Raw genomic sequence first — 13,787 nt, forward strand, 5'->3', positions numbered from 1 at the left:
TGCGTGCACCGGTCTCGCATCTCTCACGGAGGAGCTTCGGGAGCATAAAAGGGCGAGCGACAGGAGTGTATGACGAGAGAGGACCAGGCCTGGAGTTTATGTTGTGTTTGTGTGGCCGGCAGTCGACCGTCTTATTGTTTGTTCATTTTATTAAATGTTGTTTTACGTTGGCCAGTTCCCGTCTCCTCCCTTCCTTTTATGGATCTTGTTACACTTACAAATCAAAAAAGATTTTTTACTATGGTAACACCACAGATATTAACATTTGGAGGATTCCATTTTCCGGATTGTCACCTCCATAACGCTACAAATTCCTATTGCTATTATAGAACTATTTCATGTTCTATAAAGAGGCATCCTTTCTCCATTCATTGGGTATTATTGCTTCAGGATTGTGTATTTTATTTCACAGAAATCCTACAAAACGCATCTCCCAAAAAACGCGTCCTTTTCTGTTCCTTTTTTAAAAAAGAAAATATGTTCATAGACTGACATGTTTAGACTCTATCAATAAAGGTTTACAAAACTATTAACAGATGGTTCAATATATTCGTAACAAATTCATTCTCTGAGCAGTTTTACATCACGTCCATAACGCTGGAGTTGCCCAACTACAGTCTAGGCATGATGTAGTTATGATGTAGCAGCTATGGTAATACAAATTGTAATAAATCAGACAAAACGTGGTTGCTATGTGTGTATATATACACAAAACTTTATATATATATATATATATATATATATATATATATATATATATAAATAAAAACATCATTTTAAATGACAATACAGGTTGATATCTAAATTCTTTTACAGTGGAATCGAAACTGGGAATAGATAAGCATAATGGATATCGATCAAATTCAAGAGATACTCAACCCTAGATATAAATGAACTCTGAACATCCTTACTAGACACTTAACACACGTTCCAAAATGAATAAAATCCCATCAAGAGAGCAAGTAAGAAAAAACGTCCTGTGTTCTCTTGTTTAAATTCTTGTTGCAGTTGTCTTTTTCAATTTTATTGAACTGTTTTGGTTGTTTTGTGTTCTCACGGCTTTTTGTCATCTTTCTTTCTGTCCTCAGTGTTTTTCATGCTGCGGTCACATTGGTGCATGACGTGGACTTTCAGAGACTTACATTGAAGCCATGCGAAAGGGCCTTGAGCCATAAAAGACAAGACAACTTCACTTTATATTGGTTTAAAGAAAACAGATAAATCAGTGTTACCTCTCCGTCTGACTCGTGTGGGCTGTAGTAGTAGCTGCCATCATCTTCCATAATCACCTCTCCATATTCATCATACATGCCAGTGGGAGAGATGAGCTTCCGACGGCTCCCGTACTGAGGTAATTCATAACTGAGACATCAACCAGAGAGATTCATTAACACGCTTAAAACACACTAACATTTCTGTCCCACAGACACATCTACAGGCTCTTCACACGCAACACCATCCCATCATTAACATGTGCAGATGTTGGACGATAACAGAACACAACACAAGGCTGTAAAACTGTACTATGAAATAACAAAAGTTCTCCATAAGAATGAATAGTCCAAAAGAAAAATGAGTTTGGAGGAGAAATCACACAGTCTCTATAAACCCAACTGGATCAGATGTTTATTGAGAAACTTTCCGTCAGGTACTAGTTAGATGTTCACATGTAAGAGAGAGTTGATCCTGGTCAAAACTGTATGAGAATAAGAACTTTGATCTTCGCCATTGGTGTCCTCTTCCTCACCGTACGTTTCTTTACATTTCCTTCTACGTGTTATGATTCCATATGGACACATGGGATGTAACCGTGATCTCCTTGACAACAGTTCTCACAGTTGTTACAGTGAAAAAACATGTTTCGTGCAGAAGTGAATAGAGAGAGATGTGATTTTACTCACCCGTGATCATAATTATAATAATCCTGCGTATAATAGTCCTGTCCTGGGTCAATGCCAGACTCCATCGACAGCTCCTGTGGTCACAGCACACGTATAACTCAACATCACAGAATAAAAACAACTCAAACACTTTCTTTGTTTGGCAGCAGCGGGTGAAAATAATGGAAAGAATGGATTTACAGTAGAAATATAGACAGAAAAACATTGATGCATGTATAACTTTTATTTACATGACGCAGAAAAGAATGAAAAGTCCAAAAGAAAAATGAGTTTGGAGGAGAAATCGAGAGAAGTTCTACCTCTGGTCTTAAGAGAGAAGGCCGAAGCAACTGCTGTTGCTATAAAACATGCAGACAGAAGAGAAGAGAAAAGAAGAAATATTACATTCTGCAAGTAAATCCAGTAGATTCAGTCCACAGAGACAAAATATCTGATGATTATCAATAGAACAGTTGGATTTATAATTGGAAGTTGTAAATATTCACAAGGCCAATATCACACACCTTGCTTTCAAAAGTAAGAATGTTTTCCATCAGAAAAAAATCATGAATGCATTTGAAAATGACCAAATTCTGTGATGATAATGAAAGTGTGAAACTAAAGGGGTTTCTTTTGTGATAATAACCGTCTGGCTGAACATCATTCTGGATATTAAATGACTATTGACCCAACAAAATTCAACAAAACCACAGAGTCATGAACATAACAATCCGAAATCTGGGGCCTCATTTTAAAAGGCGTTGCGTTAAAACGTCCTAAATTAGATTTTACGATCATTTCTCAAAAGGCCTACGTGTGACTAACAGAAGGAACGTACGCACAGAAAACACGTGTACCCGTGAAACACGTGAATGTCATGTATCCCCCCACAAGGTTGAGCAAAAAATAAGAAGAATCCAAATTCTCGAAAAAACAAATGCCGTAAATATCATCTTAAAATGAAATCTCAAAAGCTAAGATGTTTAATACATGTATTTGGTTGTTTCACATGTAAGTAACAGACAAAGAGTATTATAAGAAGTATACATTTTAACGTTTTCTTACATATTAGCTAACATGCGATCGCCATTGAACACATCACATGCTAATACAGACAGGCTAAATAAGGATGCGAGGAGCTTGTTAAACACATAAAGTTGATTGTATAGACATGTAAACATGTACAGTTAGCACAAGAGCGAGCGAGTGCACTCATTGAAAAAGCATTGAAAAGTTATTCAAGAAATATTTGAGAATCACACTCACGAACACACTCATTCTTACGAACTTCTACGATCTTATATTTTGTCCTAAGAACTACAAAACTGCAAATGATATGTTCATTTTGTTTCTAAACATAAATAAATGTATTGTCTTTTTTATATTGATGTTATGCAGTAGAAGCAATAAGAACTGAAATCATTTTACTGTTTTATTTAAACAATGAATAAACTAAAAATAACCAGCAAGTCAAAGTTGTGACAGATTCAGCCTTCAGCAACTCTTAAGTTGAAATCTTTCCTCCTTCATCATCATTCTTATCAAATATAATCCACTGATAAAAATGATGATCAGCAAAACGGTCTCAGGACGGGACACAATGCAATTGAAAAGAACATAAATACACACCTCCTGATGGCCGTAGCCTCTCCTGCGAAGAGATAACAGAATGAAAATAAAGTCAGTGAGATTATCATGATAAAACCTTGATATTTCATATCTAGAAAGTGTTTTAACATTCTGAGACTGTCAGTGTTGCAGAGATTTAAATGCATGAGATGAGAAATAGTACAGAGACCAAGAGACGATGCTGAGGTTACAAAGACTTACAATTTTTCACAGCTGCCTCTGATCATTTGAATAACATTGATGTGAAAAAAGAAATACACACATATCATCGTCTCGTGTTGACTGATTTCCAGCTCACTACTGGAAACTACAGACTACAGAAAATGTTACCTATTACCTTTTTTATGTGGAACAGACAGAGGAAAGACAGGAGATGAATGACAGGAGGAAACATAAGATCAGAAAATACAGGTGTACACATCCATCTTAACCATCATAGGTGACTTTCAAGGGACATTGTTTCGTTCACAATTCTGTCCAGACGCAAATGCATCTCAGCAGGTTCAATAACACATTGGGCCAAAAATGAGACGTTATTTATTGTGTTGACTGTCATTATAATGGTGTTCCTTACAATTGTTAGAGGTTTCATGTCACATACAAAACCATTTTGATATTTGTTTGTGGCTCTTTCATTTGGAGGTCATCTCAATGTCATTTATTAAACACTCAAAGCTGAACCGAGTAAGAGTTATAAGAGCCATTAGCATGACCACTGATTTCGTGATGACCTGCATCTGAAGACAAATGTTTACAGTGATGTTGTTTAGGTCTTGTTTACGTGTCTAATGTGTCCTGATGGCACCACAGATCACATAAATAAATGATTGTATGACATGGGAACATGCGACGATATTTTGTACGTTTTGAAGTCTGGCTTGCTTAGGTTTCACGAAATGAAATGATGCGTTTCCCTATTGTTATGCCGCTTTAGCACTTCATCTGTGGACATCAAGTGTATTCTGTTTGACTCCTTTATCTGAACAAGCAGTTGAAGCTAAATGAGGGTTTTAAACATTTACTGAAGTGCTTTCAAGCGTGCAACCTTGTTTCAATGTGTACAATTTCCACCGAAACAGGAAGTTAGCGCGTCAAGTTCACCTCCCAGTCTGTAATAGTTAAGTTCACCTCCCAGTCTGTAATCTGACGAGAAGCTGAAGTGCAGAACGATGTCATGAAAATGACGGATCTGCATTGACAGAAATGAGTGCCTTCTAATCTTCCAAATGTGAATTTTTTCGATGTTTCAGAGCACACTAGTTTATGGATACAGAAAACAATCTTGACGGTTAAAAAGTCTGTTAAATGTTCATCAAACACAGCGTCATGTTCAGGATGTGTAAGGACACAACGGACAGAAGGTTGACAGTAACGTGACAATGTATAGCAGGCTTCATCAGTACTGTGATAATTTAACATGAGAATAACTTGAATGTGTTTCTGTTGCGAAAATATACAGAAGCTCTCTCTCTCTTTCTTCTGCATTTACACAACACGTGTTAAAAACAGCAATGCATCGGTTAATTATTATTCATATTTAACTACTCAATACTTCACAGGTCACTCAAGTAAATGGGCTCATGAATATTTCTTCATTGTTTGGCAGTTGACTTGGCATAAATTCATGACTGCTTGAGCGTTCGATAATGAATCAGATCCGGCACCAATCTATTGAGTGACAATGCAAAACCACCAAATGAAGAGAGAAATGAGAAGGGTTGGCAGTAAAGAAAGATCTCATATGCGTTTTAGCGTTTTACAAGCAAAGTACAAGATTTTTTCTGTGCCAGATATCAGTGGAGAAAACTATTCAGTAGACAGTGGAAGGGCATACACCCGACGCAATGTGATGTCAGTATTTTAGCTAGTTTTAGCCAGACGCAGTAAGCATTTTCATGTTGTTTAAAACTAGCAGTTCGTTAAACTAGCAAAAGTGGATTCAGACCCGCCCTAAGTGCAGCTGCGCCATGAGCTTCAGACCAAATGCTTATAGAACGTTAAAATAAAGCCCTAAATGTGGTGTCAATGCTAACAGACAGAGAAAAAAGACAAATGAGAGTTCAGCGCATGCAGTGTTCATCAGAGCAAAGCTTTATAGAAGACATTCATCCCAACCAGTGATGGTAACATTAGACTCTATGAATAAGACAATTACATTGAGTCTGTGACAGAACTAAAACACAGCTTGAACGAATAAAAGGTCACACAACTGCACCTCTTTTCCGGACCAAATCAAAATGCATCGATTACAAAAACTGTAAAGAATAAAGCTTCATCTCGCAGTGTAATCAAACGCATTGATAAATCATGACAGGAATGTAAAAACAGTCTAAAGGAATGTTCACAAAGGATGTGTTGTTATCAGTCAATGAACCCATCAGAAACAAACTATGAAGCCATCCCGTAAATCTGTATATTAACAGTACATATGGTCAAAAGATATGATTAAGCTTTAAATGTGCTTCCTCTCAATTTAATGACACCATTAGGTGTTTTTAATGATAGAACGTGTCCTTTGTGAACAGCCCGAAAAGAGAAACAGCAACAAAGAGAGTGTCACAGGTTAGTGGATTGAGACGGGAAGCGTTGCTCCAACTCCTCCACCAACAAGTTCATGTTTGGATTGGCCTGTAATTGAGATGCTTCCTGTACAGGCTCAGCCTCCGACTCGCCAGCTTCTGATTGGACAGACACTTCTGGTTTGAGCACAATCTTGGGAGGAGGCTGCTTTTTATCTATTCGACTGTACATGTTGGCAACGGACTTCTCTAGGTCTGCTATGTTCTGTATGTTCTTAAGGATCCCCTTGAGTTCCCTCTTGGGAGGTTCCGGCTCCTGCGGTGGAGGAGGTGTGGGGCGTAAGGACACAGGTCGAAGGGTTGAGACCGAGGGAAGAGGAGGAAGGACGAACGGAGAAGCGCACACGGGGCGGGACAAGGTTGGGGATGAAGATGGAGGGAGGGGAGGAGGCGTTGGAGGAGCAGGACGAGGTGGAGCTGGACGAGGTGGAGCTGGAGAAGTTGGAGGGTCGGGAATGGACTGGGGAGGTGGGCTGGATTTAGGTGGAGGAGATGATGACGGTGGTGGAGGAGCAGGTATATCTGGAGGGTCTGGTATGATCTCCACATTGACCTCGTAGGACTCCACATCAGGACAGCCGGTCATTCTGCTGTACTTGCGCAGGACTGGCGGGGTGGGCTTACGACTAGGCGGAGGGGTTCCGTCACTCTGGGTGATAATTATGTCGGGAGGTCTGCTGTTCGAAGACTGCAGGGTCTCAAAGACAGACAGAATGATTTCTGAAGAAAGTGACCCACGGGAGTCATGACCTTGCTTCTGTTTGATCTCCTGCAGAGCCTGCTGCTCAAAGTGACGGGCCTGTTCCTTTACAGTTAACTTGGGATTGGGATCTTCATCCGTGAACCCATCGAACTCCTCCAGCATTTCTTTACTGTCCTTCAGCTCGGACCTGAGCAGCTGTAGTTCCCACTGAACCGGGTCCATCACCACACCTCTGCTCCGTAGGGCTTCGCTGCTTTCCCACTTGTGCAGTCTAGAGGGTAAAGTCCAGGAGTGACCTGAGCCCGACGATGGAAAGCGCAGGATTGATTTACTCAAACCTCTCATGCTTGGCGAATACAGTCCCAGAAGGAACCTCCGCCGTTGATTCTCGGGGCTGCTGATGGTGCCGTCATCATGGTACAGGGGGTTGGTAGTAGTAAGTGGGTTTTCGTCTGAAAGGAAGGTTACGTTGCTCTCTGACTTGGGCAGGTTGTTGAGCAGGATTCCATTAGCGGTAGACTGCTTGTGTGCAGTGATGGCGCGGGATGCAAACGTGCTTATGAGACGCTGGCGATCGCCCTCCTTTAGAACACACCTCTTATTCCTGCTTTCAGCACATCCGCAAAGAGAGACAAAGACCGACTTAACAAAGAACGTGAACAGTGCTGTAGACTAAGAGCAGGGAGAGAAGCCGGCTATGAAAAGCACGTATTTGGCAAAACTAGAGCGCTAACCACACAGTGTAAACATCCACTGATACTGGTGGTTCTATATCAACACAGCGCAACTATCTTCAGTATACTCTCACTGCTAGGCAACTCATCACAAAGAAGGAATGTATGCAGTAGCTTTAAGACGAACATGACAAGCACAACCATGACAAACTTTCAAAATACCACATTAACTAAACGGTTGATGGGACAGAAAACTGTCTACTTACTTAGGTCTGATATCCAAGAAATGAAAAAGATAAAGACAGAAAGAAAAGTTCAAGGCACAGGTTTGTTTGCACATCAACAAAGCCATTGACTATTTGTTGATTTGGAACCTCTTTACGCCCGTCACTGCGATGTAATGGGTATATTGAAATTAAATAGGTACAGTATATAAATAGCAGAAAAATCTAACTGTAGTGGATATATTACATATGATATATGATGCAGTGCCAAAAAGAACAATGACTCCAAAAGCTTTTAGCCTTATACTGTCTATTGTAATAGAGGACTGTGTTGTAGAGATCAGACTACACCGACACTCATTCAGTTAAAGGGTATAAATCACAATACTGTTGTTCCAGTAGCAACAAAACTTGATTTTTCAAGTTGTGTGAAAAATCACAACATCTATTTCTCTTACATCTGCAATATTGCCCGTCAGCCATTTTAAATGTCATTTGATGTCCAATATTTACCAGGTCTGGGTCACATGACTAATGCCTGACAAGAGAATTCCACTTCCCTTTAATCTGATAATAAATGTGAAGCTCTATCTTGGCTTGTGCTGGCCACGATGAAACCCAGTGACTTTGTGAACATGAAACCATACGTCACGAAACCGTCTCTCTGCTGTTCTTTGATTCTTTAGATAAGAGTGTATCTGACACTGTCGTCCTGTCAGCGGCTAAATTTATGACTGGATGGATTTCAAGAATCATGCGAAACATTTTAAGTAGACATTTGGCAAAATGAATGCCATGCCATTATAAGAGAAGGTCCTTTTGGCTCTTTGGAGAATTTGTCTTGATCAAAGCGATGCGTGCAAGAGCTTAAACAGAAGCTCGATCGGTTTTACAGACGCTTTAAAGCTTCGCTTCAGTCAACAAAGATGAAAACTTGAATGAACGCATGAAGAGTACGGAGGTGTAAAATGAACGTAGATTGAAATGAGAAATTATTGATTTTCAATTATATTGACTTTTGATTGCAGACTTGACAAATCTGAGCTCAGTTTGACACACTGTTGGAGCATCCTAAGGATCCAATTAGTTCATTCACTTAAACTGGAGCGAATCTTTCGTGAGCAGAAATCTTGCTCTGTGCAGTTTTGAATTGTCATAAAGAAGTGATTGAAGATTTTTTATGTGTCTTTGTTAATATACTCCGTCCATGGATTGAGGGTTTTAATCTGCAATGTAGTGTGTGTAAATTCATGAAAACACTGTTGTAACCAGAAGTATCTCCTAAGCATTGTCATGTGGTGTCAAACAATATGAATGTGTGTGAAGATGAATGTGTATATAACACTCACATTGTGCTTTCACCGAGTTCTTCATACAGATTATTGGTGGCCGCAGCGCCGCTTTTACCAGCAGGAAGAGCCATTTGAATCCGGGCCGTTTTGGCACACTCTGCCTGCCGTCTGGAGAAAAGTTAAAACATTAGATATTATCACGAAAGATATTAAAAACATTATGGGCCGGTTTCACAGACACGACAAAGCTTCAGCCAGGACTATGTCTTAGTTGAATCTTTATGGCCTTTGAAAGAATACATGACTGGTGTGCATCTCAAGACAAAATATATTTTCAGATATCTCTGGGCAAGTTATATTGAGTTAAGACAGGTCACACATTCACGAGTTCGCCGGTAGTTTAATTGCGCAGAGAATGTAAATGCGTATTTGATGTGCTATCCAGAGAGAGGCTCTGGGGTTTGAATTCTTTTCCGAACCCAGAGCACTCCGCCTTGTCCGGGGCGAGGGCTCCGATCTCGGTGTTGGTCCGAGCACAGACTCCGCCCCCCCGGGTAACAGTAGCGTTAAATAGTGAGGGATGGAGGAGGGATACTGCGAAAAATGTAGGGCCCTATTTTCACGATCTAAGCGCATGCTGCACTCAGGGCGTGTCTGAATAATTTTAGTCTGGGACTAGTCTGTGAAACCGGGCCTATATGTTCAAATATATACCTGCACTGTTAAACGTATTTGGACGGAGGACAGAAAGGCTATAAATCTTGATAATAAATCTGAGTAGTTTTTATTTTGGGCTGCTTCTTTAAAGAAAATCAATGTTACACATGCATGTGTGAGAGAACTGTTAGATACTCACTCTTTGAATCTGACGTTGGTGCATCGTGGAAAAAAGTGAGGGAGACAAAAGCAAAGACAAAGGATTAGTCATGTAACAACAGGAAAAACACGACTTAGGACCAGATTTACCAACAGCTCTCGGCAACCTCTTTTGGCATAAAATACTGCTGTGGGGATTTACTAAAGACACACAGTTATATTTAGCGCTGAAAATGCGTGGACAGCTGTTTCTGCGTCTGACTTTATTGCATGTGCATTTGTAGCCGTGGTCCTGAAGTTTTCACTTCAGACGCAAACATTATGGGAAGAAAGTATTTAAACGAATCACACAACGCAATTTACTAATGATATTATTATTATTTAACACCCAAAAAAGTCTCGCACTGTTGCCAAAATCCTGTCTGTTTTAAACGCATTATGAGGGTCATTGCTACTGTGGGTTGCTAACAGGTGAAATCAGTGTCCCACATGGCCTTGGTTCCATGAACAGAACGTTTGATGATCAGATGTTGAGGTGATGTGTAAGATGGACACACTCACTGTCTGTAGGTGATGATGACGATGAGGATAGCAGGAATACAGCACATGATGATGATGACGGCCAGGGCCAGCAGAGCTCCTTCAGTGTATCCAACAGACTGAACGGCTTTCTTCACGCTCTCCACCACATCCGGCGTGCGGATCTCTAGAATGCGTCCTCCGCGACCCAAATAGGGCTGGAACTCCTTATTGATGTCAAGCAACTTCCCGTCCAAAAACCTGCCGAATCCACACACATAAGCCCGTGTTTGACCGAGAGAGTTGTGATCTACACGTTTATAATATCATCCACATATTGAAAACATAAATTGTTCTGTTTGGCTGTGTTTTTGTCACGTCTTGCTGTATTTCGCTTTGTCATGAAGTGAGTATTGTGTGGTTAGAGGCTCAGCCTATCAGATTGCACTATTACGTCAACGTCGGGCAAGGATATGAGGCCAACTTTGATGGTAAAGTTTTATAATGTAAAATGTTTTGTCTTAAAGTCCCAGTGAAATAAAAAAAAACAATGCCTATTTTTTTCATGAAATATTGCAGCGTTTATTGTAAATAGTTTCTCAATGTGGGTCATTCTCTTTTTAAAATTCCTGTGCCCTCATAAACTTCATTTAAAATCTGAAAAAACACTTCCGTCCTGTATTGACTCTCCATCTCAAATGATGTACATTAGACGGCTTGGGCGGAGCATGCGTTAACTCCTCCCCTTTGACTGTCAGTCTCCTGACAGTTCCATTTCAAAATTCAATGCATGTTTTTAAACATCCAATCGCAGAGAAGGACAAAAGCCACTATTTTTCTCATTTGAAATTCCATTTTACTATGAGATGCGTCAAAATACGGAAGTAAAAACGATCGCAATGATCAGCGTAACGGGTTTAACCGGGGCAACACTTAAACGACAGCTGTGTTTAGGGTTTGACTGAAAGGTCAGAGGTTAAGAAAGGAGAAACTCACTTGAAGAGCTCTTGTCTTGAGATGGCTCTGTTGGTCAGAGGGTCGATTGCATAAAGCATCAGGTCAGATTTAGAGTAATCTTCCTGTTCATTACCCTGCCCAAACCGACGAGGTCCAATAGACTCCACGACCACTTTGGCCCCTGGTATCTGATCCTGCACATAGCGCTCCAAAATCCTGCGCACAGATACAACAAACAAAACAAATTCAAACGTAGCCCTGCTATTTTTGAAAATAAATGTTCATAATAACAGCATAGTTCTGGAAGAAAATGAGGTGCAAACAGCAAAATGAAGAGTTTGTTTCCAAAAAATTTTTCAAGCATCATGTTTTTTATTATGTTATCATGTTTTTATTGTGATAGTTAGCTGTATTTTTTCACGAAACAAACCAACTGCAGGTTGATTGATATTCATTGCAATGCACAATAAAAAAACATGATCTTTGAAAAATCTCCTTTTGGATCTCAATGTGCATTGTTACGAACTTTATAGGTCAACAAGTACCATAGCGTTGAGTCCTGTTAACTATGATAAGAATACTAGCGTCCAAACCAACGGACAAGAACGTTTTGTTTAGTAAGCTTACGCTTAGTAGTTTCACATTATCAATGTCTGATGGGTTTCGATTGGGTGTCAAAGTTTTATCATTCATCAGGTGGAAAAATAATGTTGGTCCTTTGTATCTTTTACATTTTCAACTACTCGTAAAAACATAGCCGTTTGTAAAGTTCACTCTACAGTTATCAAAGAGTTATTGTGGATTCAATCTACATTTGAGTCAAGCTTAAGAAAACGTGACACATCACTTTCATGGAACATCTCGTTCATTTCGGGTGAACTGTTCCTTTAAGAGCTGCTGTTGGTTGAATTTTTTTGATTGAATTCAGAGTTTATTAATCATAAACAAACATCTCAAACACATCACACAATCGTCTGTCATCGTTGTAATCACCATCGCCAGAGAAACAAAACTGAAAAAATGAAGCGAGACTAACAATTACGCTGCCTGAATATATCCGAAGAAAGCAGAAAGCCGACATTAGGCGTGTGTTTGATGAATGCGGTTGGATTTGAGCGCAGGTTCACAGAGGACAAACGCAAAGGCAGGACTGAAATGAGCTGTGTAAGACAGCATCGCTCCGGTGCTGGTGTCCTCGTCTCCCGCCGGGCGTCTTTATTACCTCGCAGGTCTCATGTCTCTGTGAGCAGCCAGTCGTCCTCAGCCAATTACCTGCAGCGCTTCAGATATTTCCCAGACTGCCACAGCCCCGCGCGGCACAGGTGAAATACAAAGGCACAGAACACAGACGCGACTGATGACTGCACTCGGAGGAGAGCAACGGGAAACACGTTTGCCGCCTGACGGGTTGAGTTTGGACAGAAAATGTGTGCGTGTGTGTGTTTACGTCTCAACATCGACAGAGGTTCTGTGCGTTCTTTCAAGTCCCAGGTTACCCAGAATGCCTTGCTTTCTCTCGGGTTTACGGCGTGACACAAACCTTCCGAGCTGTTAGTCGCCCCAAAAATCTTTATTAACTCGCCGCCTTTTGAAAAAGTTGTTCTGCACTGTTTCTGGCACAATGTAAATGAATGAGGCTGGATGCACGTGAGGGACAAGAGAGTCCCCAAAACACATGACTTGTGTACTATATTTCAAGACGATAGCTCTGTGTGAGGGAGACATTTAAGTCTGATGTTAAAATGTAAAGACACAAACGTATAATTACATTTTTAATTATAAGATGAGGAAAATAATGAGTGAATATCAACTAAATATGATATAAAACATCTTCATAAACATTCCCAGATAGCACAATCCATCTTGCTTACGTCTATTTGACGTCTGCGTTTACATCTGCAAGACATAGTTTGCTCATCTGCAATAACTTGCGGAGACATACGAACAACTGTAATACGTCTGCTAAACATCTGGAGATCTGGAAACGTTCTGCAGCGTAAAAACATCTGCTAAACATCTTAGAAAGAGCTGTTGTTCATCCATTCTAAATCATGAACATCTTACACACATCTTCAAGATGTGTATATGACGTCTGACAGCTGACAGATCCGAGACGTATTGCAGATGGGCAAACTATGTGTTGCAGATGTCTTGCAGATGTAAATGTAGACGTGAGCCAGAAAGTCATGCAGGATTGGACGACACGAGTGAATAAACAACAGAATGTTTGTTTTGAGTGAACTATATCTGTAAGCTTTTTAACGGACAGATGAAACTAAAATAATATGTGGACTTTTTGGGTTTCAGGCTTTAAGGGCAGACGCTTCACAGCGTGTCTTCTGATTTTAAGCGAGAGTGTCAGAATCGAGCGGCCGGCTGATTTATTCCCAATATAAACATCTGGACCACAGGAGTCGGTCGCTCGTGCACACATTATCACATCCAGCGCTCTCCGTCTGTCTGGAACGGTCGTCGGGTTCTGCTCTATATCACGTTTCCAGGGTGATGTGTGTG

General features: G+C 40.4%; 1 protein-coding gene across 1 annotated transcript in view; it reads right to left on the reverse strand.

Annotated features, from left to right (window-relative positions):
* Positions 1-5,577: 5,577 nt before the first annotated feature.
* The window catches only part of pcdh15b (protocadherin-related 15b), a 107,862-nt gene continuing 99,652 nt past the window's right edge, over positions 5,578-13,787 (reverse strand). The window contains exons 30-33 of the mRNA XM_079476216.1: positions 11,313-11,489; positions 10,359-10,577; positions 9,039-9,149; positions 5,578-7,395 (exon numbers count right to left, since the gene is read on the reverse strand). Of these exons, the coding sequence (XP_079332342.1) occupies positions 6,066-7,395; positions 9,039-9,149; positions 10,359-10,577; positions 11,313-11,489 (1,837 nt within the window). The 3' untranslated portion in view covers positions 5,578-6,065. The remainder of the gene's footprint in view (positions 7,396-9,038; positions 9,150-10,358; positions 10,578-11,312; positions 11,490-13,787) is intronic.

This window comes from Barbatula barbatula, assembly GCF_947034865.1.
Source record: "Barbatula barbatula genome assembly, chromosome: 16".
Lineage (NCBI taxonomy): Eukaryota > Metazoa > Chordata > Actinopteri > Cypriniformes > Nemacheilidae > Barbatula > Barbatula barbatula.